This window comes from Balearica regulorum, chromosome 11, assembly GCF_011004875.1.
Source record: "Balearica regulorum gibbericeps isolate bBalReg1 chromosome 11, bBalReg1.pri, whole genome shotgun sequence".
Lineage (NCBI taxonomy): Eukaryota > Metazoa > Chordata > Aves > Gruiformes > Gruidae > Balearica > Balearica regulorum.
The window spans coordinates 17,087,238-17,114,718 of NC_046194.1; the positions used below are offsets into that span (position 1 = coordinate 17,087,238).

The 27,481-nt window shown below is 41.7% G+C and overlaps 1 protein-coding gene across 1 annotated transcript; it reads left to right on the top strand.

Annotated features, from left to right (window-relative positions):
* Window positions 1–2,890: 2,890 nt before the first annotated feature.
* ESX1 (ESX homeobox 1) lies at window positions 2,891–12,423 on the top strand. Its single transcript, XM_075763498.1, has 5 exons — window positions 2,891–3,164; window positions 3,245–3,473; window positions 3,594–3,639; window positions 9,440–9,726; window positions 11,027–12,423. Exons 1-5 carry the CDS (start codon window positions 3,065–3,067, stop codon window positions 11,250–11,252), a joined length of 888 nt encoding a protein of 295 aa, XP_075619613.1. The 5' UTR covers window positions 2,891–3,064; the 3' UTR covers window positions 11,253–12,423.
* The last annotated feature ends 15,058 nt before the right edge of the window (window positions 12,424–27,481 follow it).

The following is a 27,481-nucleotide window of genomic DNA, read 5'->3' on the forward strand; positions in this document are numbered from 1 at the left end:
TAGATCACTCAAATTCTGTTTCTTGGAATTGAAAGAAACTGTATTATAGACCATAGTATGCACAGAACCACTGTTCTTTCCACCACAAATGAGTGCCTAAGCCTTTGCACACAGGTAAGGTCTTTTGTATGTGAAGCCAAAAGCTGCTAAAAATACAATCGCAAGCAGACAAAACAATAGCAGTGCCCTGAGATGTTGAACTATCAGGGAATTTGTCAGAAAAAAGTGTCTAGAGAATTCTTGGAGGCACATAAGGAAGAGCAAGAAGGGGAGGTGGCCCATTTGGTCAAGGAGCATAGCACAGACAACTGCACGCATGCACGCACCCTCCACGTCATTCTTTAAAAGAGAGCACTGAGCATAGCTAGTAAATTTTAGCAATTTAACCTAGACTTGTGCAGGACTGGCCTATGACCGCTGCACTGTACTACTCCCAGACCACATCCCAATACTCCTATGATATACTTGGAAATTTTTTCCACTATCCACTACAACTGAATTGCATCCCTCCATTCTTGCAGGTGACTGTGCATACCCTGAAACATACATCATTTTAAAATGCTAAGTTTATCTACTTTCATTTTTTATAATTCCCAAATATTCATTTCTTACTATAAAAGTTAACGCTTTTGAAGCACAAAATACACCTACCTTCACCAATGATTCAGAATGGTTTAGCAATGAACAGCTCAGAAGCAAACACAACTGAAGAAATGTCCTGGGATCCAAATTAAAAAAACTTTTGCACCTAGCAAAAGCACTAGAGATAGTGCTTCTAGACAGAAGATTTTTCAGTCATTCTGTGGACCAGAGAACCTTACAGTCATTCCCAAAATGCAAAGGCAATACATGCACAATACTTCCACTAGTTATAGCACACACATCCTGTTTACCTGTTAGTAAAAGCAAATTTATGGTACAGTCACGTAAAACCACAGGAAACACACACTTGACTGCATGTGAACACAAGGAGAAATTAAATATTTCATTTTGTTTGATCTGTATGGAAAAAACCCCCATATATTTAACATAAGCTCTTCTGTGTCAAACAGTGTTGGGTTCTCTCAGCCAAAGGCCCACACCACCCAGGGAATTTATGCAGCAGGAAGCCTTTGTCCATAACACAGGGTATGCCAGGTAAACTCATGGCAGATGGAGAAGATTAGGAGTTTTCTCTCTCCATTCTGAGTTTAAAGGCTGCACACGCACAGCCCACAGCTCCTCCAAAAGGCCACAGACGGACCTTGTGTTTTCCACACACATCTTGGAAAGGTAAGATGACTTCCAAACCCTGCTCCTCTAAAATGGCCCCAGCTGCAAACTGCAGCCATGTATGGGGATGCAGGAGTTCAGTTACATGATCTCTCTGTCCCTTCCTGTGCTCCCCTCAGCACTTACCACTATTATATGGCTCTTACCTTAGTCCTCCTCTGATGACATGCTTCTACAAACATAAGTAGGACCTTACAAGGCCAAAGAGAGAAAATGCAATCTGAGATTTGAAGCTGAGGGTCAGGATCTGAACAGGACAAGAATCTGGGAAAGGTCAAGAAAACTATGTAAAAACCCACTTTCTGAAATGTTACCCTCAAATATAGTCAACTCTCATAAAGGCAGCCTACTTTTTCAAGAGCTAGCATCAGTAAGTGCTTTCCTAAAGCTTCTCATGGAAGATGCTGCAGGAATGGGTTCACGAAAGTATTGCTTCGGGCCAAAGACAATTTTCGTAGCAAAAGGAATGAAGTTGAGGGCTGACTCAATGAAGAGCCTTGCGGCAAAGCAGTGAGACAGCAAGAAGGATGTCTGTCAGTAACCAAAGACAGAAGCACTAAAGCACTCACACAGCCCCAGTGAGGTATGAGGAGAGGAGGACAAAAGCAACAAATCATTTGTTTGTGGACTACCATGCCAGAAGGAACCAAAAGATTATTTGGCCAGTCACCTGGTATAAGACAGGTCACAGATTCAGGACACATCTCCGCCCTGACAGCCTTTTTGTCTTCAGCTAAAATGTAAACCATCCAGCCTTGATGCAAAGACAGACAGAGAACCTAGACCTTCACCAGCTATGTTGTTTCAAAGGTTAGTTATAAACACATAGATTTTTAAATCTATGCCTCATTTCTAATCTTAATTTGTCTGGCTTCAGCTTTCAGCCACTGGGGTTTTTTATTTTATTTTTTTAAGCCCTTTTCTGCTGCACTCTCTGTATGACCCTCTAGAAACTGATATTTTATTCTCATACTCCAAAATCTAGACCTCAGGATCAAGCCATTTGTCATTTAAGTTCTATCAGTCTCTAGCAATACACCATAGTAAGATCACAGAACTGCTGGAAGTCTGCGTACGAAATAGTTTCCAGACCTCCTGTAATAGCACCAACAACAGAATTCTATCAGGGTGGAATTAAAGATCTCCATGAAAAAAGGCTCAATCTTGCATGGTTTTGTGCATTTTCCCTGCACTTGTCGGCACACAGCACTTTGCAAGATCAGTCTTAAAAAGCTGAATTCAACAAGTTTAAGTTCAGCAGAAGCAATAGCGTCAAACTCTAGTGATCCTTCTTCTTCTGTGTAAGCAGTAAGTTCGCCCTCGCACTCCCTGAGCTCAGGCAGATGCTGCCACGCCTTGCTCCCTTCTTCCCAGCAGCAACGCAGGGGGTGAACACGATCTCGACCCAGCAGAGGCAGCTCCCGACAAACCGAGCAACTCTCCCGCATCCCGGCGGGCATGGGCACAACTTCAGCGCAGCCGCTCCAAACCCGCGCCCTCGAAGGAGGCTTCAAAAAGCCATCGCCGGCCCGCCTGCCGGGAGCGGGCGGTTTCGGTCCAAGGGTAGGGCCCGGCCGTGGGGCAACCCCGACCGGGCGGCTCTCTGCCCGCCCGGGGAGAGGCCGCCGCGGGCCCGGCCCCTGCACGACGAGCGGGGCTCGGCGCGTCCCACCCCCGGCCTTGACGCCAGCGCGCTAATGAAATGCTAATGCCGGGGCGCGGAGCCGGGTGCTGCCCGCGCCAATAAAACCCGGCGCGGCGCGGGGGCCCTGCCCGCTACCAGCCCGCCGCTATGCAGAGCGCGACCCCCGCCGCCCCGCCGGCTCTGCACCTCCTCACCTCCTACTTCATCGACAGCATCCTGGGCCGGAGCCCCGCCACGGGGCGGCAGGGTGAGGGGCGGCAGCACCGGCGGCGGGGCGACGGGGCGCTCCCCGCTCGCCTCGGTAACTCCCCGCTTCTCTCTCCTCAGGCGAGGAGCGCGCGGCGCCGCCGCGGCCCGGCCGAGCGCGCGCCCCCGCGGAGGAGCCGGCGGCGACGGGGCGAGGGGGACGTCCGCCCGGAGCGGCGGCAGCGGGCGGCGAGGCACCGGGTCCGCTGAAGAGGAAGCAGCGGCGGTACCGCACCACGTTCAGCACCTTCCAGCTAGAGGAGCTGGAGCGCGCCTTCCGCAAGTCCCACTACCCCGACGTGTTCACCAGGTAGCGGCCGCCGGCGGGAGGGGGCGGCCTTCCCGGGCGGCGCGGGCGGGCAGAGGGCTGGGCCGGGGCCGCGGGCGCCGCTGAGGCAGCGCGGCGGCTAACGGTGTGCTGCCCCCGCAGAGAGGAGCTGGCCGTGCGCCTGGACCTGACAGAAGCCCGCGTGCAGGTGAGTGCCGGGGCGCGGAGCGGGGCTGCCTCGTCCGTAGAGCCGCTGGTGCCAAGGGGCCTTCGCTCCCTCCCTCCCTGTGCGGCCTCCCCGGGCTTCAAAGCCACCTCGCGAGGGCTGAAAGCAGCCATTAAAAAGAACGCTTGATCGCCTCTTCCTCAGCTGGGCGAGAAGTTAATAGCGGAGGGGGGACGCAGGAGGCCGTGGGTGCCCGGCGGCGTCCGTTTCAGTTAGTTCTCGAAGGACGGAGAAATTGGCAAGTTACCTCAGCGACGGGAAAACAAACGGCGTCTTAGAAACATTCCCAGATTGCACTTCACACTCACGTTTGCTGCTGTCTTCACGGGTCTAAAGGCAGGTACTGTCTCCTGAGTGTGGAGATTATAAAAACTATTAAAAAAAAATCAGTTGATTTACAGCAAATGAGGGGTCCTCTGAGGCATCCTAAGTTATTTACCTAGGCTTCAGAGAAGCTTACACCCTTTTCTTGCCCTAACTTAGCTCAACAAAACAGTCGCACTTCTGGTTAAAACAAAAGATTAATTTGACAGTCGTACAACAGTCAGGCACTGCCCAGGAGAATTTTATGGCCTAGCCAGGCTGTAATAATAGGAACGCCCGTAGAACTTCAGCATACAGAAACAGAACTCATCACCTTGTAGCCTGCAGTTTTCTTAAACTATGAATGACCCTAGTAGCTTTTCCTGACTCTAAGAACTCATACTTAACAATACCTCTTAGAAACAGTTTCTTTGGATTCATCTCTTGTCTAAGCTAGAAATCCCTTTTTATACAGAAACACTAGCTTTTTTTTTTTTAAAAAAAAAAGTTGTTTCAAAAGGTGTGAAGGCAGTCAAAGTATTTTTAAGCTCAAAATGACAATTGTACTAAATTTGGCTCGTGCTGTATGTCAGATATTGACTGAACTACTGTTCCAGCACAGCTCTGGGTACGTGGATACTTGTGAAAGACTTGAGAACTGGCACAGCTGCTCAGTGTGACAGCCCTACTTACTCCTGCAATGCTTTTTTACTGCTGATGCCAGATCCTTGCTTATATATGTTGTCGTTGCTTCAGTCACTGGATCTGAAATGGTTCATGCTAGCTAACATCTGTAAAGCTCTAAGTTTTTTAGCTTTTTATTTTAAAACGCACCATCTTCAGAAAAGGCTTTAGAAGTATGACTGATACTTCATAATTGACTCATCTGAGAATAACTAGATGTACTTTTCATATTTCTTTAGTGGACTTAGAGGAAATTATGTGCCTTCCCCTCTCCCTGCCACCTCCAATCACTAAAACCTCTAGTTAGTGAAATACCGAATATCTGGCAATTACACATGGCATCTACCAGTGGAAAGGACACGAGTGAAAAGCTGTTAACTTACCTGTTCCTGTCACATTTGTGTTGTGGGGTACTTGCTCTGTAGTCCATTTGACCTGTGAAGGAATGGTGCAATGGTAGATGGCAGAGAGAAACTCCTTTCCTAATGGCTCATCTAAAAGAAATGGAAATGTTAGGTTTGATGGAGTCAAAAAGGAGTTAACAAGCAAAATAGAATGAGTTGATGTATCCCCAGTGGATGGAAGGAACAGCAGAGAGTTGCTCCTTGCACCTCCTTACTCCTTGTCAGATCTTAACACAAGTCTCCTGTGCTCGAGCACGCAGTCAGCACAGTTCACTTAGGGTGAACTTTTGGTGCACAGTGCATCTGCCTGTGTATGAGTTCTTGTCCTGTGGTAGATGGGAGACAACTTAGCGTGGAGGTAAGAGGATGCATAGGAACAGCTACTATATAGATGGTGATGTACTGTACTTAACAAGGTATCTTAATTCCCAAATACTTGTCTCATTTGCCTATGCTCATAGTTGCTCCGTATGGTGTCTTTTGTGAAACGAAGACTCCATCCCTCTCCCATGGTATGTGGCTGAACCAGCTGGCATGCAAAATGGTATCTTTTTATTTACCTGGGTGTAAACCCAGGAACTAATCTTACCGAATGCAATCAGATCAATTCTTCACCTCAGCATGTTTTCAAATTGAGGTCTGCTTCTCTGGGGAGAACCCTCCATCAACCAGCTGAAATAGGTACCAGCAACTCCATTGTCCCTCTCTTGCATATTGAGTATTGGATGAAAACGAACAAACAAGAAAAAATTGCCCCTGAACATATTCTCATTTCAGCATCACTTCAAAGAGATTCCCCTCATGCAACCCCCGTTATGTGCTTGTACAGATGAAGGGAGATGGCAGCAAGAATCTTTGTATTCCTTACCTTGGGAAAGGGGTAGTCTGAGAGTCTGCAAAACCTTTTCATAATCTGAAGCCACGTTGGGATGCTCTTCAATAGCATTCACCTCTGTTGTTGCCATTCTGCTTCTTGTAATTTGTATTGTTACGATGGGAGGGAAATAAGAAAAAGTTAAAGGAGTATTTTATTTTCTTAATGTGAGGAATGAAACATTACTTGGGTATTTCAGTACAATAAACTCCATCAGTGTTGAAACATGAGCTTAAAAATACAACTGATCTAAGCATCCTTGTCAAGTTTTCTGATTATGATCCGGTATTCAGCTACAGCAGAAACACGATACAGTTAGCCACATCTGTGTGTCTTTTTATCATCATTAGGTATTACATAAATTAAATAGGATACATTTTTAAAGAAAATTACAGAAAGCAAGCTATCAATTCTACACACAGCTTCTTTTAAAAAGATGTAAATCTCTCTTGTCAGATATGTGCAGTGCTAGTAATTACAAAAATAATCTGGGTAATATTTAGCATACAGTTCAAACTTAGTAGTTTAAAATTCATCTTTGAGTATTAAGTAATGCATTTTTTCCAAAGTATTTTACCACTGATATTACAGTCACACCATAAAAATCTTAAGACTGATATAGCAGTTTCTCTTATGTTTAGTTTGGCACTTCAGATGTGCCTGAAAATAGAGTAAAGGCAAGTTAAGCCTTTTATTCGAAGCACAGGAAAACTGCTTAACAAAAGGTTCAAGATGACTAATCTGAATGTTAATGACTATAATGTATGCACTAAATTTTGAAAGCTGTTTGTCATGTCAAGGTAAGGTATGAGGCATGCCTTTGCCCCTTTTATCACTTGCATTGATGAGCTTGTACCAGTAAGGAACTGAATGCTGTTTGCTTTATTTTTTTTCTAAAGATAATTATTAGCTATCTATGCTGGTATTTCCTTCCAGTTTGATAAATACAAAATCCAAGAGATGACTAAACTAAGTTTGGTTGTATACACCAAATCACCTGTAACATTAAAAAAAGTTATTTTGCAGTCAAAGCGCATGTCTGAGTGATCAAATGGATTTACTTTAGGATAGAAAAAGCAGAAAAGCAGATGTCTCATTTTGTGTTAGGTTACTTTATGAAGAACAGATTGAAGAACAATGCTAAGATTTAATAAGGAAATTAGTACCTGTGCAGCATTTGTTTTATCCTTTTTAGGAAAAGCTTTATCAGTTCACTGCCTTTTTAATTGGATTTTATTTTCATAAAAAACACTAACTCCCTTGAGTTGGTGGTCTTCTGTGAGTTCTCAGTTAAGCTCCACTTACAAATATTTGGGATTACTGGTTAACAGCGATTTAAAGTCATCTGATCCCAGTAATTGAGTTAATTTTTCTTACTAGACCCCTGTCTTGGATGAATACAGATGAAGTGTCTAGTCCTCACTGTCATGCAGGCATAGCTGTCTGGTGTTTTACTGGCTCGGATGTTCCTTTGTAAGGCATCTGATCATTTAAAGCCTGTGGTTACTGGAGAAATGGCCAAAGAAGGAGTCAGAGCACTCAAGAATTTTAAGTACCAACTTCAAAATTTTGATGACTTTTCTTCTAAGGGCATCTCCCTCTGCTGACTGCCTGTACAGTCTGACAATTCTGACCTGAGGGGTGTGAATCCCTCCTCTAGGAGGACAGCAACTTCCCAGTGTAAAGATAATGTATGCAATGAAAGGACTAGAGTAGTAATTCTTCAGCTGGCTCCTGAGAACCCCATAGCAAGTGCTTTGAAAGAGTAAATTGTTATTGACATTTATAGGAGCAACATCAAACTCAGGACAGCAAGGCTGTGGCATGCTATAGTCTCCTGGTTTGGGTATCAGCACCCTGGTGTGTGGAGGGCTTTCCTTCCGAACACACTACTCATTCTTTAAGCACCTGAAGGTAAGTCACATCACTGGAAATGGTTATATGGCATGTCTGAGATTAAAGCAAGCAGTGAAGCTGGAAACCCCCAAAACCTGATTTTTTTAAGCGCTACACAACAGAAATTTAAAACTCTTTGAAAACATTTTTGACTGACATATAATTGCAGGTACAAAAAAGGAACTATTAAAATAATCTATGCATCCATAAAAATCGTGCATCCAAAGATTTTGTCACAATGCAAATTTCTATAGAATTTTACTTTCAGAAATACTGATACCAAATGAGTAACTATTTTTAGCATCTATTGTAATTTTTTGAGACTTAAGTTTTTGCAATTTAATTTTATGATTTTAGTTTGGTTTAGTGACTCTGCTACATTCTTATTAGGAAGTTATCTACACTGTATGGTAAAAGAACTTCATATTTAAAGTCTACCTTTGTCCTAAATCAGAAGTAAATTTCAGAAAGTCGTAATTCTGTACAGGACAGAAGTTGTCCTTTCCAATAACTCTTGTTCCTTGTGTTACCACTCTACTAAATATTGAATCCAGATTAGAGTATTCAAGTACTATACATAGAAGATGCTTGCAAGCACTGAATATCAATAGTAGTTATATACAAGACTGCTGAATAAGGTGATGGGCCACAGCTAATGCCTTTCTTCCAGATCCAGTTCAGAATCCACCCTCAATGGCCTCCATTGCAGAGGGGGCTAGAAGACCTGAGCAGCGAGTACATTTAGATGTTGAGCGTTCCCTTGTTTTAGAGCTGATGCTCCTCACTCTCTGCTACCATCCTGGGTCTGAAAGGTTCTGCTCAGTGAATGTTAAAGAATAACAGTGTGAAGAGTCAGTTTTCTGATCTGTAGATTCGATTGACTAAAATCTTTAAAAGATGTTTAATGGGCTAAAATAATGACTAGTCAGGCTTGAAGAGGCAATATACTCAATGGCTTACTACACAAAACCAATACTAGCTAAAGCCCCTTTAGGAACAGCTTGATACCCTGTTGTAATACTGCTTACTAGATTTTCCAGTTTAGTATTGGCTTTCACTGCAATACAGTTAATCACTTTCACATAACTATATGCTGTTTGCATTTATGGTAGATAACAAAAGCTGCTGCTTTTACTTTTGAATCCTCTGTATAAAAATGTATGGCCCAGCTATCGAGATAAAAAGCACACACCATATATTTGGCCTAGTTACTCTTACAGTCATGATTAAGTTGCTTCCTGAGGTGTCTGTACAGAAATAGCCACTGCTTGAATGGCTTTGTTGAAATTTAATTTTCAATAAATTGCTTAGGAAAGGAAGAATGATCATTCTTAATAACTGATCATGAGTTCTCAGGTGATAGGTTTATATATTACAATGGCTTTAAAACATACAGGACTATTCAGTCAGAGCTAGAGAGTAGTCAAATTTACAATATTTATAACTGATTTATTTATTAATAAACCCACTAAGGCATTCATGAATGGATATTTTATATTAAAGAAGTGGTTGTTGGTTTAACAGTAAATATTTTGCTGCCTGTATCACTGCATGCAGTAGTAGCTGGTAAGACAAACTGCAGAGTAAGTTCAGCTAATGCCTTTATAATTTCTTATTGAAGGTCTGGTTCCAAAACAGAAGGGCAAAGTGGAGGAAACGTGAAAAAAATGAAATTCTGGGGACTGTTCCAGGAATCTCCTTAACGCACCCTCTTGGTCTATTTTTGGATGTTCCACTGAGTCATTCTCCCCTCCTAGATCACACGTGGAGGTCAATGCCTCTTTCAACACTGGCTGTGCCATCCATGTCTCCAGCCTTTAGTCCTTCAACCTTAGGGCCATTTGGCCTCAGCAGCCTTACCTGGACCTCTCTCTTCAGAAATCCTATTTTAAATCCACATTTTGGAAGGTATAGAATTAAATTTTTTTCTAAATCTCAAAAGTGTTAAAAATGCTGCATTTTTATTAGTTTGATACTCACATGTTCTCAATAAATGTGCTCCCATAGATAAATAAACTTACTAAACCGGGGTTAGTTCCTGTGTAGGATCACTGGATTAGGAATAGCAAGATCTAGTTTTAAGTCGTGCTAGTAAAAACTTAACATGTATTTGCTGTTTGAAGAACGATTATGTGTACTTACTGACATTTTGGTCTCATTGAACTCCAGTCTTCACACAGACTGCTGTAATCTAGGTGGTTCCAGCTCCATCCTTATCTCACAGACTGACATAGATTATACATCATAAAGATGTGACTGCAGACAGACATGGCTTGTAGGTGATTTGATGGAATAAAGGTATTAGACATTTCTTCTCAGGAGACCAGGAGCCTGGCTACATATGCAGGAGTGACACAGCTCTAGAAAGAGAGAGATTGAGAGAAAGAATCTTCCTGATTCTTAATGTTCTACTAAAAGCCAGTCCTTTTCCTTTGGCAGGTGATGTGTTCTCAACACAGAGCAAGCCCACAGCTACGCTCCTTTTCTTTCTCTGTAGTCAGACACCTAGAACTCCAGCAATTTATTTCAGCTAAACCTGCTGTCTGGGCTTTCTTGCCCAGCAACCTGAAATTTATCAGCAAGATGCTCCTCTAGTGCACCCCATAAGATAGGAAAAAAACATGTGTGCAGTCTGTCTGTATATACATATTACAGGTGTGTAGATACATGTATATTTAAAAAAATTAGCATTCTCTTCTTGCTGAAATTATAGCCTGTGTCGTAGTTCCACATTAACAGACAGACAAACGCTGCTTTTCACATGAAATAACTTGTCTGAACAAATTGGCTGCATAAACAGCCACATAAATTGGTCTTTTTATGAGGTGGTTTATTGCTTTCACAGAACAGGCTGATCTATAGCATCCAAGGTTTGTTTAGAAAGGATTTAGCAATAGGAGTTAAGCAAATGGTTGCTGTTCTAGGTATCTGCATGCCATGTCTGATCATCTCTCTTACTTGTTTTAGTTAAAAGGGTTTGGTTTTTTGTTTGGGGTGGGGTTTTGGGGTTTTTTTTTTAAGGGCAAGAGACTATACTGCAAAATATAGCTGAAATACATTCTGGGAAACAAAATGTACATTTGGAAGAAATTGGAAATTTTGGCACATTATTTTGTAATACTTTGGGTGGGGCAAGCTGCAACTCAGTAAGTACTTGTTCTCCAAAACAATTCTTAATTTGGATAATATTGACTTCTTTCAAATACAGGTTTCTCAATGCTTTAAATCCTCTCATGACAACAGCTTCAGTACTAATGAAAGCTCCTGGACCCCCGTCAGACCCTGCTCTTACTGCCTTCACTGATCCAGCAGCAGTTGAAAGGAAAACGTCAAGCATTGCAGCACTAAGACTCAAAGCGAAAGAACATTCAGCACAAATCCCTCAATTAAACCTCATCTCCAGTCTTACAAACACTAACAAAGAACTTTGTTAGGAGCTCTCCCACAGACTACAGCCACGGAGGGGAAAGTGAATGCCTTCTCCAATAAGTAGCTCCTGTTAGAGAGACACATTTAAAAAAAGAAAGAAAACACAGAGCTGTAGTTCCTCCATCTTCAGTAACAGACTGAAAGGAAATAACCCCACTAAAAATTGGTTTCCTTCATTACAACATGAAATCAGGTAGTAAATTGGCTTGTATCATTTCTGACCCTACAGAAATAAAAGCAGGAACTCCCTCATCTTTGTAATTCAGGCTAACATGAATCTGAAGCTTTGAAATCCCCAAAGTCACCAGATGCTAGTCCAAAGGTTCAGAATTCTTTGTATGAATACAGTTTTATAAGCAATTCTTAACTCGTTTCTCAGGAGGAACTCCTACATGCAGTATTTGAGACGTAAGAATCAGTACACAGTTACTAACTTTGAGACCATGCTTCATGTTGAAGTGCAAATGCCAATGAAATCTTGCATTTTAGACAGACTTAGCAGGAATGAGATGGGGACTATTTTCAGTGTAGGCTTTTGATTCAGAATTAGGTTTGTATAAAGAGTACCTTGTTTCAAACTAAAAAAAAAACAATAATGTTTGCTTTATGTTCAGGATGGCAATGTTTTAATAGTTCAAAAAGTTTAACCTTTGTATATGAAAACTATATCCTGTGAAAGTAGTTATCAATGTGCAGTAAATTGTGTGTAGTTCTCTATGTATGTATATACATATCAATAAGTAGCTCCTAGCTTTAAGTATGAGGCTGCTGAATACTTTTAGCATGATTACCAGCACATCTTACCAGACCAGTAAGTTAACAGATTACTTGTACATTTCCAGACATTTCATGCCTTGAGTCAGAATTTAAGTGAAAACTAAATGTGAAGTGTTAAATTCTTCCTTAGACTGATGTTGAAATGAGTGAAAACAGAGGCCTTACTGAGCAGGAGTCTACAGTTCATCAAATTCCTGGACTCCCTTTCTGGCCTCAGACAGGCCATTTTAAAGTTTTTGCTGAATTTCCCCATCCAATAAATGGGACTGAGAACAACTGTCTCATCTATAGGTCTGATGCTTTAGTGTAAAGTGAGGGTAAGTAGTATCCTCCTTTTGCAGCTTACTCGCCTACCTCACAGGGCTGTTGTGAGGGCTGATTAAACAAACATGACACTGTAAATGGTAGAGTTATACAAGTGCTAATTGTTGCTTAGCAATTACAAAAGAAAGGCCAGCACCTAATTACACATGAAGATTACCTTTCCCACATCTGTAGCAGCAGTCCAAGCAAGCTCTGTTTCTGTGGCTTGATGAGATAACATGGAACTCTTCCGTTGATGCTGCCTGGTTCCTCAAGACAATTCTCCAGCACTTACATTCACACTGAAAAGATTTTGTATATTTTAGAACTTCTTTATCAAGGCAACCTGGGACTTTTAAGACTACATAGATGTTTTCAAGGATAGAGTTTTGAGTGCAGTGTTCCAGATACCTAACTGCTGCTTCTGTAGACTCCTGAGAGCCAGTTGGGTGGATCAGACAGATCAGTTTTCCATTTCCTCTGAAATACTAATAGCTTTGCTCTTGAGTATTTCTAGGTTCAGACACCCCACTGTTAGCACAGGTAGGAGGTAGTGGTGGTATTTTACTGTTAGGAATCATAGAACCATAGAATGGTTTGGGTTGGAAGGGACCTCAAAGATCATCTAATTCCAACCCCCCCTGCCATGGGCAGGGACACCCTCCACTAGACCAGGTTGCCCAAAGCCCCATCCAGCCTGGCCTTGAACACTGCCAGGGATGGGGCATCCACAGCTCCTCTGGGCAACCTGTGCCAGTGTCTCACCACCCTCACAGTAAAGAATTTCTTCCTGACATTGAATCTAAATCTCCCCTCCTTCAGCTTAAGGCCATCACCCCTTGTTCTGTCACTACACTCCCTGATAAACAGTCCCTCTCCAGCTTTCCTGTAGGCCCCTTTAGGTACTGGAAGGCCGCAATTAGGTCTCCCCGGAGCCTTCTCTGCTCTAGGCTGAACAACCCCAACTCTCTCAGCCTGTCCTCACAGGAGAGGTGCTCCAGCCCTTTGATCATCTTCTTGGCTGCCTCTGGACTCACTCCAACAGCTCACTGTCTTTGAAAAGCAAGCTTTCTACCCAATTTACGCTAGGCCTGCACTATGGTTCAAGCAGCAGGAAACTTGGGAAGTGATGTAAGCAGGACCTTGCACACAAAGTGTGAGTGTGTTTCTTCCACAACAGCTATTTGCTTCCACCAATCCACTCTCACGGCCCAGACTGCCAACTGGCAAGCACAACACGGTATCCACTCAAGCACTGAGTTTGCTCCAAATTAACCTTTTAAGTAGGTTAATGGCTTGAAAACTGTCATTACACGACTCGTGTTCTATTCTGTACCAGCTTCTGTGGCATCTTTCCTTGCCATTAGTGCATCTCTCTTGCAATGCAAGGAGGTTCTGCAGGAAAGGAGACTGTATGACTGTTTTATTTAAAGTAGCAGAAACTGCCCTGCATTTGCCATGAACCATTCAGAAAAGAACTTCAATAAAAATAAAACCTAGGTATTTTTGCCAAATTATATTCCTAGACAAATTCACAAATTCAGTGAAAAATAGCTGCTGAAGCCTGTTTTAATACATGGCATGAAATAGTAATCACCAAAAAACGTCATCATTGACCACAGGGATCTCACTCGGCGGGGGGGGGGGGGGGGGGGGGGGGGGGGGGCGGAATGTGTGTGTATATCAAATTCACAAGTTAAAATTCCCTTGATTTCAGGAGTTACATCAGAGATAACTTTCATCTATCAACAAAGTTTTCCAATACCTACAGACAGGAATCATTTCAGGGACAGCAATTCACACGCAGAGCCAAGTAACTTTGCTTATTTGCACTGTAGCTCATGCCAAAGCTAGGAACTGCTAGCTCTACCCAGCTCACACAGCCACTTAATGCTACTCTGGGAACTGCAAGGTTGGACAGCAGGGCTGGCTCCTAAACCCTTGCAGGATTGATTTGGTGTTGCTCTTTCCTAATTCTCCTTACAAGAGGGCAGCCGTCCTCCAAGACAGCCTCCTCTCTTACTGAAACCACTGCCAAGCACCTGCTTGGTACCTCTCCCCTGCCACCACCTGCTGTGGTTTCTGCTTCCCTGACATTGTCACACTGAGGCAGGGACAGTCTCCACTTTGGTGTATATTTATGCATGGCTTTGTGGCTTCAAGCTACTGTGTCCTATTTGATACATGACAGAATTGCAAAGGTAAGTACATTCCCTGTTATGTTACATCACTGATTAAATAGGAGCTGCCATTCCTGTGCCATCTGGGCAGAAGATGGTGTCTGCAGTCATTAGTGTTTCCCAGTGGGTACAGGTAGAGAATACAGCTTACTGATGTTTCATTTGGTTTTAGTTTGAAATGCAGAGAGGTTTTCTCTAAGCTGATTTAATTTTTTTCTGCTTTAATGAGTCCTTCCAAGAAATTTCTATTCTTTCATGTGAATTGAAAAGCTGGCTGTGAGAGCTAATGATATTATGAAAATAAATATGCAGGACAACACTTCAAATCAGTTTAGGAATCAAGAGTGCCTCTGTAACCAAAACTCAACAAGCTTTTATGTTAGTTATTACTATCTTATAATGAAATATCACGCCAAGGGAAGAAGGTTTACTTATTCAGTCTATTTTAAATTTAAATAAAAAGGCTTAATTACAACCTATTATGGACATAGTATTAAAATTACATTTTAAAAAAATGTTGGGGAGCATTTAACTGAAAAACCTTCAGCTTAGTTTCATAGCTACACATGAGTCAACACGCTTACCACGAACTAAGCAGCAACATTTACTTTCCTAGATTTTCTCAGGGCAATGAGGACAGCAGCACCCCACATTCTAAACAGGCCAGCCATTTTACAGAGAGTTTCTCACACTGAACATTGCAATTATTTCCAGACACTTTATCTTGCGTTATGCACTAAATTCTTTAGTCTTAATTTAGGCAAAGCCTGCATTAAGATCTGGATTAAGACTGCAGGATTTGACCCTATGCCTCTCTTCTGAATAAAGAAGGGTTGCAGCCTAATTCTTCTCTGGGTGACATCAAGATGGTTTCCTGGCAGAGGTTTCCACTGAAGCAGGCCTGGAGCCCTGGTTGTTTTATTGGGTTTGTCTGGTTTTCCTGAAAGCAAAAATGTAGGGGAGGATTTTCAAAGCAACACGGAAGATCTGACTACACCACCACCCCCATTCACTTTCCACAGCCACTAGCCCACCATAAAAAAACCTCAATCTCCAGATTAAACCTCTTGACATTACCCTCCATGTCACAATTTTTTGAGGGTTTTGGGTTTTTTTTGGTTTTGTTTTTTTTTTTGAAGATTCTGCAGCATATTGGTATCTCTTCAAGAAATGTTCACAAATATGTCTATTGGAGTGCTCACATTTGGCTAAATTGTCAGGTTGGTTCAGTTTGTTCCTTGTCCCAAGTTCAGTTCTGATAACATAGGACGTTGGGTAAATTTCTGTATTTCCAGTGACATAATATCATCAGAACCTTGCCTACAAAGAAAGAGCAATTTTGTTGGGGGAAAAAAAAAGAAGAATAATAGGCCAGGTGTTTGAAGAAAAGACAAAGAAACAAGCACAGTAGGGTGTTCTGACTCACAAATCTGTATTGAGAAAGAAGTATTCATGAAGAAAATTAATTTAAGAAGTATGTAGTTCAGGTTTTGAGCCCATAAGTTCCTTTCAAAAACAGATTAGTGATTAAAAACTTTTTTAGTCTAGCAATCTCTTAAACAATTAGCACAGTAATTGGAAAGGGACTACAAATTCAAATCTAGATGGACATAAAAGAGTTTCCCCATAGAGCTTTGCCTTGGTTTTGTGGGTAACTGGCATGCACCTGCCTTTACCATCAGTGGGGTTGAAATACTGAAGAAGTGCTCTGAATAGGGATACAAATGCCCCAAACAGTAATGCCATACAAATTACTTAATTCATGTAAAGTAGAAGTAATTGTATTGATTATGAATGTGTGAGTGACTCCTTTATTTCAAGTTATATGAGATGTAAACCACCAGCTTAGCTTGCAATTGGGTCCTCACTGCAAATTTGCCAGCCATAGGGTAGGATGTTACTTTTTTTTCCTTATTCCAAAAACTAAATCCAAATGCGCTGCCATATGGAAATAGAAATCTGCTGACTTTAATCTAAACCAGGTAAATAAGAATTTCTCTGTAAATATTCTTCTCCAGCCAGGTAATAATTTTGCTCCACTTGTTCATCCTGCAAAAGATGCCTGAAACCAAAGGAAAAGGAAGATAGGGGAGAAACATTCCAAAACTTCAGATATTTGTCCCCAAGGCAGAACTTTTTTTTTTTTTTTTGCTATTATTGAGATTTTAAACAACTTGTTCATTTTCAACCCTGTCATTAAGTGCCATGGATCACAACTAGATAAAGCCCAGGCTGCCAAAAGAAAAGAAAAAAAGGGAGAAAGAGAAAGATACTATACATAGTATATGCCCGGTGATGTAATAATACTTACCAGCAAATGTCTGAGTTGTGTCTTCCCAGGAAGTTGTATGAACACCACACACGCAGGAAGAAGCAGGTGATGATATGTGTGCCACCTGTACTTCACTTATTTGAGCTATACAACCACCCGAGATTGCATAAAATGCAGTTAAGGACAGGGCATTTCTATAGACCTTATATTCAAGCAGCTCTACATATGAATTACAAAGAAATCAAGCTAGTGGGTTGTGTTACAGTCTGCATGGATCTCCACAAAATCATGCACCGCTCCAGCGTGGGCCCTCCATGGCTGCTGTTCCTGTCAGGAAAACCAGCTCCCCCAGGGTCTCCTCACAGCCGCAGGGCAGTCTCTGCTCGGGGCCTGGAATGCTTCCTCCCTCCTGGCCCTCGCTGTCCTGGGCTGTTTCTCACACTTTTCCCCTCACCAACCGGCAGCATTTTGCCCATCCTGAAGTAACTTTTTCCCGAGGCACCGCCAGCCTGGCTGAGAGGCTCAGCTCTGCCCTGTGGTGGGGCTGCTGGAACCATCTGGAACCATCTGTGCCCAGCACAGGGCAGCCCCTCAGCTTCTCCTCAGAGGGGACCCTGCAGCCTGGCTGCCAGCACCTGGCCACGGGCACTCAGTGCAGTGATGAGTACGTACAAGAAGGGACATGTCACAAGCTAATTTTTGCTCCCTGAACTTCCCCACAGCTTCAGAAATACCTGACTTTAGCTAAGGCTGTTCTTACTGCCCATACAGAGCCTATCCATGCACTGCCTGTGTGCAGGGTCCAGGTGGGGACACTGCCCCAGACATCCCTCCTGCCCCGACCTGCTCTTAGGACAGGGCTCATCCCTGCTGGAGACAAAGGAACAGCAGCACAAAGTGGCTTACGCATTACCTCACAGCAATGGCAGATCATCCACGAGAAGCCAGCTCTCCCAGCGGCTTGTCCTCTCTTCAGCCCTTGGCCATGGTGTCCCCCAACCCCTAATGTATTCAGTCTACTAAAAAATGTGAGGTTAACCTTCAAGGACTGAAGATGTTTAGTCAAGCAGTATGCCAAGGCACAATTCCTGGAAAGAACATAATATTCTCAATTAACTTCATTTGTTGGCTGCAGCAACATTTCCTATATTCCAGCTGGAGAATTGCTCTGCGAAGGCTGGCGGGAAGTCACTGGAAGATTGGGATGAGCTTGCAAAGTCACACTGATGGAGTAACAAAACTTTTACATTTAAAATATATACTGAACAGGGGATCGTTGTTTGTTGGGCTTTTTATTTTGGAAACCCTACCTTATCAGTAATGATCTGCAGAAAAACTAGGACAAAATACCTGATGTAGCTGTTACAGATAAAAACTTAAGTCTTTGGTGTGAGCAGCATAGTGACATTATTGTGAACTAAAGCAGAAGCAGACAAGACAGCTTGAATTACAGTTTCATCTGGTTCAAAAGGGTTGCTAGTAAAATGTATTTAGGTGATCTGCTAAAGAAAAGAATACATTGCATTTTGTAAGTACCCAGTCACAGCTAGAGATTTTGACAAAAGTTGACTTTCACACGCAATTAAACAAAATAATTTCAGTTTTCTAGTTTCATAGAAGCTGATCCACAGACTGCCCTATCTCCAGGGTTATTTTGTACGGATAAAAAATCACGGGATTAATGTTTGTGAAAGAAGACAAGAAAGGACAGCATTATTATAGCCTTATTTTCTATATATCCCAAAGTGAATCTAGGAAGAGAAGTGAAGCAGGCTGCAATGTTAATGTATGAGAAGAGCCTGGAGACACTCTCATGAGTAAGTTATCAGAACATCTAAGTTCTTACCTCTGTAAGTGCTCTCTCAAACTGAACTAGTAGAGAAGTTGCTGACTGCAGCAATAAAGTTTTCAGTTGATGTTTTAGCAGTGGTGCTGCAAGCGTCCACCTTCTTTGGACAGAGCTAAGCAAAGAGAGAACGAAGGAGTGAGGGGCTACATCTGAAGGATGGAGGAACAGATGGAAGAGATTCCTACTGAGTTCCCAGCTCCACAGCAGGGTTTCTGCTTTGGGACTGTGCTGAGCGCACTGCTCTGAGCCCAGCCCTGGATGTAAAACAAATAACCCTCCCCAAGCAGAGCGGATGGCAAGAGCTAAGGACTGCCAAGACATGGCCTAGAAAACAATAGAAGAGCAGCTTCAGGCATTACTAGAGCACACACAAAATTCTCAATTTTAAAAAAAACTCAATCTGCATCTCAATTTCTCATCTCAAGTCTAAGAGAAGGCAGGAAAGAACCTCATTTATGGTTTCCAGCACAGACACAGCCATTACTAATGACTCACAGAATTTTACCTTATGAAGGTGCTGTTTCAAGAACCGTTATTCCTGAAAACATTTAAGACAAAAATGCTCATCTATGCTGCAGCCCAATATGTGAAATTATTCATAGCCTCAACACTGAAGCATTCAGCAGTTTTGCTTGTGGAAGAACCCTTTGATCAGAGAAATAAAAAACAGCGCAGGCCATTCAGATGTCTGTACAAATCCCAGTCCTGTGAGACTTAGACGTGCATATCTGAGGTGATCTGAACATACCTGACAATGAAAGAAAGCTTTGATCATTGTAGCAAATCTAAAAGCACCCTGAAAATCCCAACTGTTACTACTTAAAAACTAGTTATTCACACTCTGCATTTGACTAGGGGGTTTCCACTCACCGTTACATCTTCCTGGCATCCCCAATAAAACAGTGCAGGAAGTTCCTATACAGTAGTAACAATCTAGAAGGCAGGCATATTTCTAGACTAGAAAACAAACAACAAAAGAACAAGAAAAACAAGAAAACACCTAGCACCATGCATACCAGGCATCAAAGGCCTCAGCACCCTGCTGAGTAAGAGCCATGGATCACTAATTAGAGCTAAACTAGCTCAGTATGTCAGTAAGAAGCACAAGAGAAGATCTAACCATACTGACCTGAGTCCTTCTGGTCTCCCCTGACATATACTGTTAACACTACAGGGTTCCGAGATGTTAATAATTACTACCATACTTGTAGTAGCCAGAAAGGCAGGTGGTTTGGGTTTTTTAATTGACATATTCCCCAAAATTTAGAAATTACAACTTACTGTAATTATGTTTCCCCTGGAGCTACCCATGTGCCAGGAGGCTAAGCCATGCTAGACAACCCAGAAGGTTACCCTTCACTTCCAGAGCTTGCTGGCATTATTTTGGGGTTCTGGTTGTTTGGGTGTTGTGTTGGTTTGTTTGGGGTTTTTTTAAAGTCCATTATTAATCAGTTACATTATGCCTTACAAAATATACTTCTATAAATTATTTTCATAACCACAACTCAACTGAAATCATGGCTGCATAATAATAATAATAAAACAAACCTACAAAGTTGTCTTAGATAATTCCTACATTACCTACAGGGGAGAAGGATGTGGGTTGTAGTAAGAGAATATCATTTCTTCTCTGCTTTTAAAGTTTAAAAGGTGTTACATACAGAATTTGCAGTTTGGCAGCTATACATCAAAACAGATAGAAAACATTCTGTTCTCTGCTACTATTTCCATATGGAAAGGTCTCATACGCAATGCAATAGATTCACAGCAGGTCCTTAGAAAATATTGTACCTTTAGTACCTTTGAGTAAACAGGGGACTTTAGAACGAGAAAAATGAATACAACAAGCAATCCAAACAAATTTTAAAATAATTTCACGAATGGTTTCCCTTTCGGTAGGATAAAAAACTCTGGCTACTCTCTAAAACACTCAAGTGATAGCTTACTTATTAGACAAAAATTAGTGTCCATTCAACCATGAAAAAGACAAGCCATTATATACTATAAGAGAGATCAAACTGACATCAGCTACTGTACATCTTGACACTGACTACATAATCAAAGTAAACTTTGCTATATGTGACTGATCTAATGTACCTGTCAGTTATCACCATCTCTGCTCAGATGAGTTCGTGTGTCACCTATGTACATGGGACAAAACAAATAAATAAATTGCAATGTTATCTCTTCAAGCTACTCAGACAGTAAGGGGAGAGTGCTTAGTATTCCATAATGGAGTTAGGAGTAATTTACTGAGAGATAATTTCTTTTGGACCTAAAATCTCCTGCCTCCTGTAGAGCAGACAAATAGAACTATCTAACAGGAAATGGGGCATGATAATACTGCTCTTTAAATAGAGCTAACAAAATGGAAATACAATAGGCATTACAAAATATACAGCTAACAGTTATCAAAACCTTTGATGTTTTTATAGCTATTTACTGCAAGAGATTGTATTAGCTACTCCAGCCCATTTTAATACAAGAAAAGTTTAACATGTTTTTTTAAAACACTTTAAAAAAAAAAAAGTTAAATCTCTGAAGTAGTACTCTTGAGTATCTGGGGAAACCAAGATGAGGAGGGAAAGCCACTTCGTTGATGAAATAACAAAGATTTGGCAATCGGCTCCAACAGTGGTGTACATGACGGACTATAGCTGTAATAGCACTGATGGTTTAATCATCCAGAACTAACCTTTCTGTATCTGAACAGAGATGCAGCAGGGTGCAGAGGCCAGGACACTCACCTGGGACTTGAAAGACTAATTCTACTTCAGACTCTGCCCCTGCAGCTCCACACACCTTAGGCAAGGCATTTCATCCTTTTACCGTGCTTTTCCCTGTCTGCAAAGCACAGCCTCCTTAGGGAGAGGAGCATCGCTCGCCCTGCTCCTTTACAGTGCCACCAGGATCCCGAGCCTCAGCACTGCCATAGCACAATCCCTGACATAAGTCATTTCAGAAGCGACCACCTGGGCCCTCTCAACTTGCAGAGCTGATCTTTTCTGGCAAAGCTGGGAGCGGCCGAGTCAGCAGAACCAAGACAAGGAACCCTTTTCACAGCAGTGATACATATATCATCTCTTGTCTGCTCCTCTGCGTGAACAGCTACAGCCTTCAGACAGCAGTAAGCTGTCATGCCATTGCAGATACGATTCCTGAAGAGATTCAGTTCAGCTCATTTATTTTACTACCCTTCCCAGCTTCTTTGCAGGGGATGCAGTCCATCCACTACTGGACACACTGACCAATAAATGACAATTAGGCATTAATGCAGCAGATGTCCTTACTGTAACAGGGGCCTTTTGGGTTTTGTTTTTTTTTGTTTTCATTTGGTTTTGTTTTCTTTCCTCACCATCTCTTTAAGCCATACTTTTAGCATCAGTTCCTGAACTTCAAAAGGAAAAAAGCAAGTCTGGAGGACTGGGAAATTCACCATGGCTCCTTGCTCAGAGTGATGTTGTGTTTAGGTTTCTTCCTCCTAAGAACTTGTCAGCTCTCCTCCAGCTTGCCAAACACAACCCTACAGCACAGCACACCTCTGCCCCTTGCCTGCAGCCCCAAAGACAACAACCAAGGTCTGACTGGACAACTAAATTTGTCGAGCTGATTTTTGGGATAATTTTACCTTTTTTTCTGCTTGATGCATATAATCATAGCATAACATAAATTCCTTTAATTGTATTCCCTCTTGATTGTATCACTATACCAAATCATCTTGGTTCTGGCCTCTCTTTTGTCTTTTCTCTTCCATCCTGGGCTCGCTGATACCTCTCTAACCTGAAAAAATAAATTATCCAGGAACAAAATCATTGCTATAGTAGAAAGTGAAATGACTCCAGCTACCCAAACCCAGCTTCACTCTGCATCCTAGAGTCAAGTTGAATCTCCAGCGACCAAGAATGCTGCTTTATAACAAAATTTTCAGGGTACTTTGTGCTGAACTTCTTTCCAGAGCATCACTTTTGTCCTTTTGGTTGGTGTCACTTCCCTCTCAGGGAGCTTTTTCAGTACAACAAAGTATTTATCAATGCTGAATTCTCTGTGAAGTAGAAGAGCTGGGAAGATTCTCTTCAGTGGAAGATATTTTAAATATTTCACTTTCCAAGTAGCTCTGTGAATACAGGGAAGAAATACATAACTTAAACACAAGGAGTTACTGACCCAGAAGTGATTAGCATTAGCGTAAAGCTTTCAGACCCTTTTTCATCTTATTGATTCTAAGCAGAATAAATCCGTAAATGATAATAGGGCTCAATTTAAATTACCTACAGCAAGTGCTGCTTTTCAGCTCTCGTCAGACAATCATGCTGTTCAATCAGCTCCATTCTGTATGTACAAAGCAAATTAATGTGTATAAAACAGTCGTAACTCAGGCCAGTTTTCAACAAAAGAATCTTTTATGTAGCACACAACTGCCTTTTATTGACATGCTTTTAATTGAACCTATAATGCTATGTCCATATTCTACCTAATTATAGCAGGAAAATACATATATCTTTCAAAATACTGACCATACCTTTCCCTTTGTAAAGTTTCCAGAAACTTCACCAGGGTAGAGAATGATCAGTTAAGCCTGGATTTGTTTAGAAAAACTAAAAGGGCATGAGAAGACACTTCTGAGCACATCGCAGCCAAGCAACATCTCAAGGACGATCACATTAGCACACTGAATCGGCAAGGCCGGTTCCTCACTCCTTGCAGCCAGTCTGTAAACACGCCTCTCAAAAGCAAGTCCGAGGGCACTGCAGCATGGGACATCGACACAGAAGCCTCCAGTCTGGAAGAGTTGTTTCTTGAGCAACTCATTTCTGTTTCAGAAGGGACCTTTAGTGTGTCTGTCTGTCTTTACTTGTGTTGCTCAGTTTACCGGGGAACAGGCAAGTCCCAGGAAGGCAGGATACTACTTCTTTAAAGGGTGAACTCCTGGGACAACAGAAGCAGCGATGGCAGGAAACAAAGAATTAAAGGTGAACTCTCGCAAATACTTCTGGGTCGATCCAAGACATTTGTCTGCGGGATTATCTTTGTGAGGCAGTGATGCCATGGGTGGGGGAGGTTACTTGCACTTGTGTCCACCATTTCAGCCAGGATGGCTTAAAGAGAGCTAGTGGAGGATTCTGCAGGGGTGAAGGAGGAGGACAGAGCACAGCCCTTTTCTTTCCATTTTGACATTGCCAAGTCCAGACCTTGCTGTGGGTAGTAAAAACCCTGTTGACAACTTCTATAGCCTTTGCAATAAAGCCTCAAGCTAAGACAACACCACATCTTCTTTAAGAACACACGTGCCATACCATGGTTACCAGCAGCAAAGAGCAAATAAACCCAAGGCTAAAATCAACTACACTGTTGGTATCCATTTTAACATGGGTAGGGCTCCACCTCAAGGATGAACATTGGCAATTCGTCAATTTTATTACCAGGTTCTTCTGACAGGTCTGCGCCCCATTGACACTACGCACGGGACTCCTATCTAGCATTTTGCTTTAAACATTCTACCTATTAACCGGTCACCCCAAACATAGATTAAGGTGAACAACGTGAATGCAGCCACTCTTACATGCACACAGGCACAGCAAGTAGCTGGGAACGCCACACAGAAAGGCGAGTTCTTTAGCAGAAGACCCGTACTCCTCCTGATCAACACACACAGAGAAAGAAATCTGTAGTGTAAATTATTTGGCTACGGTTCCTGCTGTACGAACACACTTGCCTGGCGTTCAGACGAGCAGCTGAATTGTGCTAGCCAGTGCTCCTGCTCAGTGTGACAGCCCTCTGTGTGAGACACCTTCTCTTTCTTCACTTTACCTTTCTCGAGAAGTTTGTCAGGCACTTCAATTAAAGTCTGTGAGCACTGGTGGAGTTAAAGTAAATGGATGTTTAATCTCTCTGGGGAAATATTTAAGAAGTGTACTGAGATGTATTTACTGAAGATTTCACTAATTCAAATAAATCAAGCTAAAATTACAGACTAGACTGGCTACTGTCAGTTTTCTGAAAACCCTTCAAAAAAAGCAAATAAAACGGTAAGTTCATTTGTCCTTTGCTTTTTGACTGGAAGCAAAGCTGACATTGATGTTGTGGTGAAAGACATTAGTATTTAACTACTTGAAGAAATTCACATTACCACAGTGTCCTTTTAAATTGCTGTACTTATGTTCGCCACATAAGTTGCTATTAGCAACTGTAAAAAAAACCCAAAAAAAACCCCCCTTATATTACTGTCTTGAACACAGCAATGGCTTATTGTACTAAATTCTTTGGAGCTTTCTGCACTCGATATTTGAAATAAAATTAAAATGCTATCCCTGAAAAAGAACTTTCTTCCAAAGTATATATATCCCGTAAAAACAGACTTTAAAAACCAACGTAGCTGACAAGTAATCTCCAGGTTTTATATCATGAAGTAAAACAGGTTCTTGTGAGAATATTGACTTGCCCATTAAATTTCACTTTCCAGCTTTTAAGCTAAATAAGAGCACATTGCTAAAATCCTTATATTGAAGTGATTTTGATTTCTCTGAAGCACGTGACAATTCCTGTTTGCCCTTCAACACTGTTGGGTTTTTTTCCATATCACTTTTCCAAATTTATATTACCATAAAGGTCTAAAGGAGTAGGGTTTAGATGCTATATATTTAAAGATGAAGCAAACATTTTATTTAGGACAGATCAAACACTAAGATAATGTCATTAAATATTTAAGTAATGCTTCTCTAAGAATGAGTGAGTCAACCTGATGTTTAAAACAAAATATTTTTTAAAAAATGTCTACTTTACTAAATAGAAAACCTGTCTAACGTTCAGATTGGGACAGAGCTTTCCATTCAGTTAAACAGGCTCAAATAAAAAAACCTGGCAACATGGCAGTAGATTTTCAATTACCATACTCTTTACTCAAGAGGATCAATTTAACAACTGAAATGAAGAAGAAAAGGTCCAATCTGGTAGTACTGTAGTATTAAAGAAGGAATAGATAAATAAGTCAGGAAGAAGGTTGGAGGGTCCTGCTTCCCATTCTGCTCGACACGCGGCAGGATCCTCGCTAGCTCATGGCACCTTCAGTTTTCCCCTCTCTGAACTGGGGTGATAACACCTCTTGGACTTGCAGAACAAACATAGGATCAACCAGCTTTGGTACAGGAGCAGCTTTGGTGCTCTAGGTACACAACATACTTAAATACACCCACCTAACCCTACTAAAGTAGCACAAGATAAACAAAAGCTTCAGAGGATGGAGTTCTTTCACTGATGTCATTAAGAAATGCTTATCTCACTGCCAATTTATATCTAAAAAGTGAGCTAGTCTCAAAACTTCTCTTTATGAAGTTTAAAGTTTATTGCCCTACACCAGCACAAAGACAGAATCCCTTGCACACGTTCCATCAGGCTCCAACATCAATAATATTCTTTAGGGTATTTTAGTCAATGGGACACAGCTCTTAATAAATAACCATGGGTAAGGAACAAGGTAAGAGCGACAAGAAGAAGAAAAGTCGGCTCTGAATGGCAGGAAGTTGGTCACATCATGTGCGTCTAGCTAGGTGAGCTTACCGGTTTGGAAGATACACTTCCCTCATCAGTGCCACTACACTTCACTAAAGAAATGTAGTTAACTGTGTCTTCAGGAATGGGCTGAAATATAGCTGAAGTGGGGCTTTCAGGTCTGACTTTAAAGCATCAGATCCTACTGTGTAGAGTTAAACAGGGACCGAAACTCCTTTTTCTCTTCCACAAGCATTCTGACCCAGACCACCTCCAAAAATTTTTTTTTTAATTGTAAAAAAAAAAAAAAAAAAAAAAAAAAAAAAAAAATAGCTGGCCTCAGATTCTCCTTAACTTTTACTTATTTTTCTGGCAGTACTGGGAAAAAAAAAAATCTGTCTAGATTACTAGATCTTCCTGCTTAAGTTAATTTTTCCTGTCTCAGCAGAACAGATCCTAGATTTCCATGCTCTTCTGCTCATAAAAACTGTTTTCTTCTGAAACAGAGGACCTAGATTTAGCTCAGTCATTACATTCATTTTTCTAATGCATTCCAGGTCTCTGGAGACAGGTGGTTCAGGATGGAGAGAGATAAATAGAGCTGCTTCTCCATGGAGCATTCTGTTGCCTCAGGTTTCCAAATCCAAATTAAGTAGTTAATGATTTATGCATACACTGAGCATTAGCATCTTTGTGCCACGTTAGTCATCGGATCACAAGTGGCTCTAAAGAGGCTTTAGTCAAACAAATGAATATTAGGTTGAATGATTCGACTTACTTCATGTAAACAGTTCCAGCATGTCCACATTGATCATCACTAAACTGCACAGAGGCAGGCAGTCTCGGCTGTAAAGTTAAAGAAAAACGCCTCAATACTACCACAGAAGCAGCAACGAGTCCTTAGCTCTTTTTTAAATTCAAGTTTTATCACATTGATATGCCCTTCTCCAGATGTATTACGCAAGGCTGCAAGCATTCACTGTAGGTTGTGTTTTTATTAAAGCTTTGCTGATGTTGCTATGAAATTGCAGGACTGTGTCTCTTCCTTTAAAGATGACTTTCAGCTTTCATAGTCACAAGAAACCCTGAACGCATATCCTCTAAATCCATAACCAGAGGCCAGGTATATTTATGTGTGCGTGCGTGCAAGGATTAGTGATTTTTTAAAAGTAATTTCCTGGTGCAGAGATCTAACTCAGACTTTTAGACACTAGGTAGGCGATACAGGGCAGGTGTGTATTCTTCATCCTCACTAAACCTTCTGGTTGTACATACTGCTCTTTAAACCAAAGTTCCCTCTGAGCATTGTTGGGTTGTGAATTTTGGTTTGGTTGGTTGGTTTTGGGGTTTTTTCCCCCTCAGCTCTGA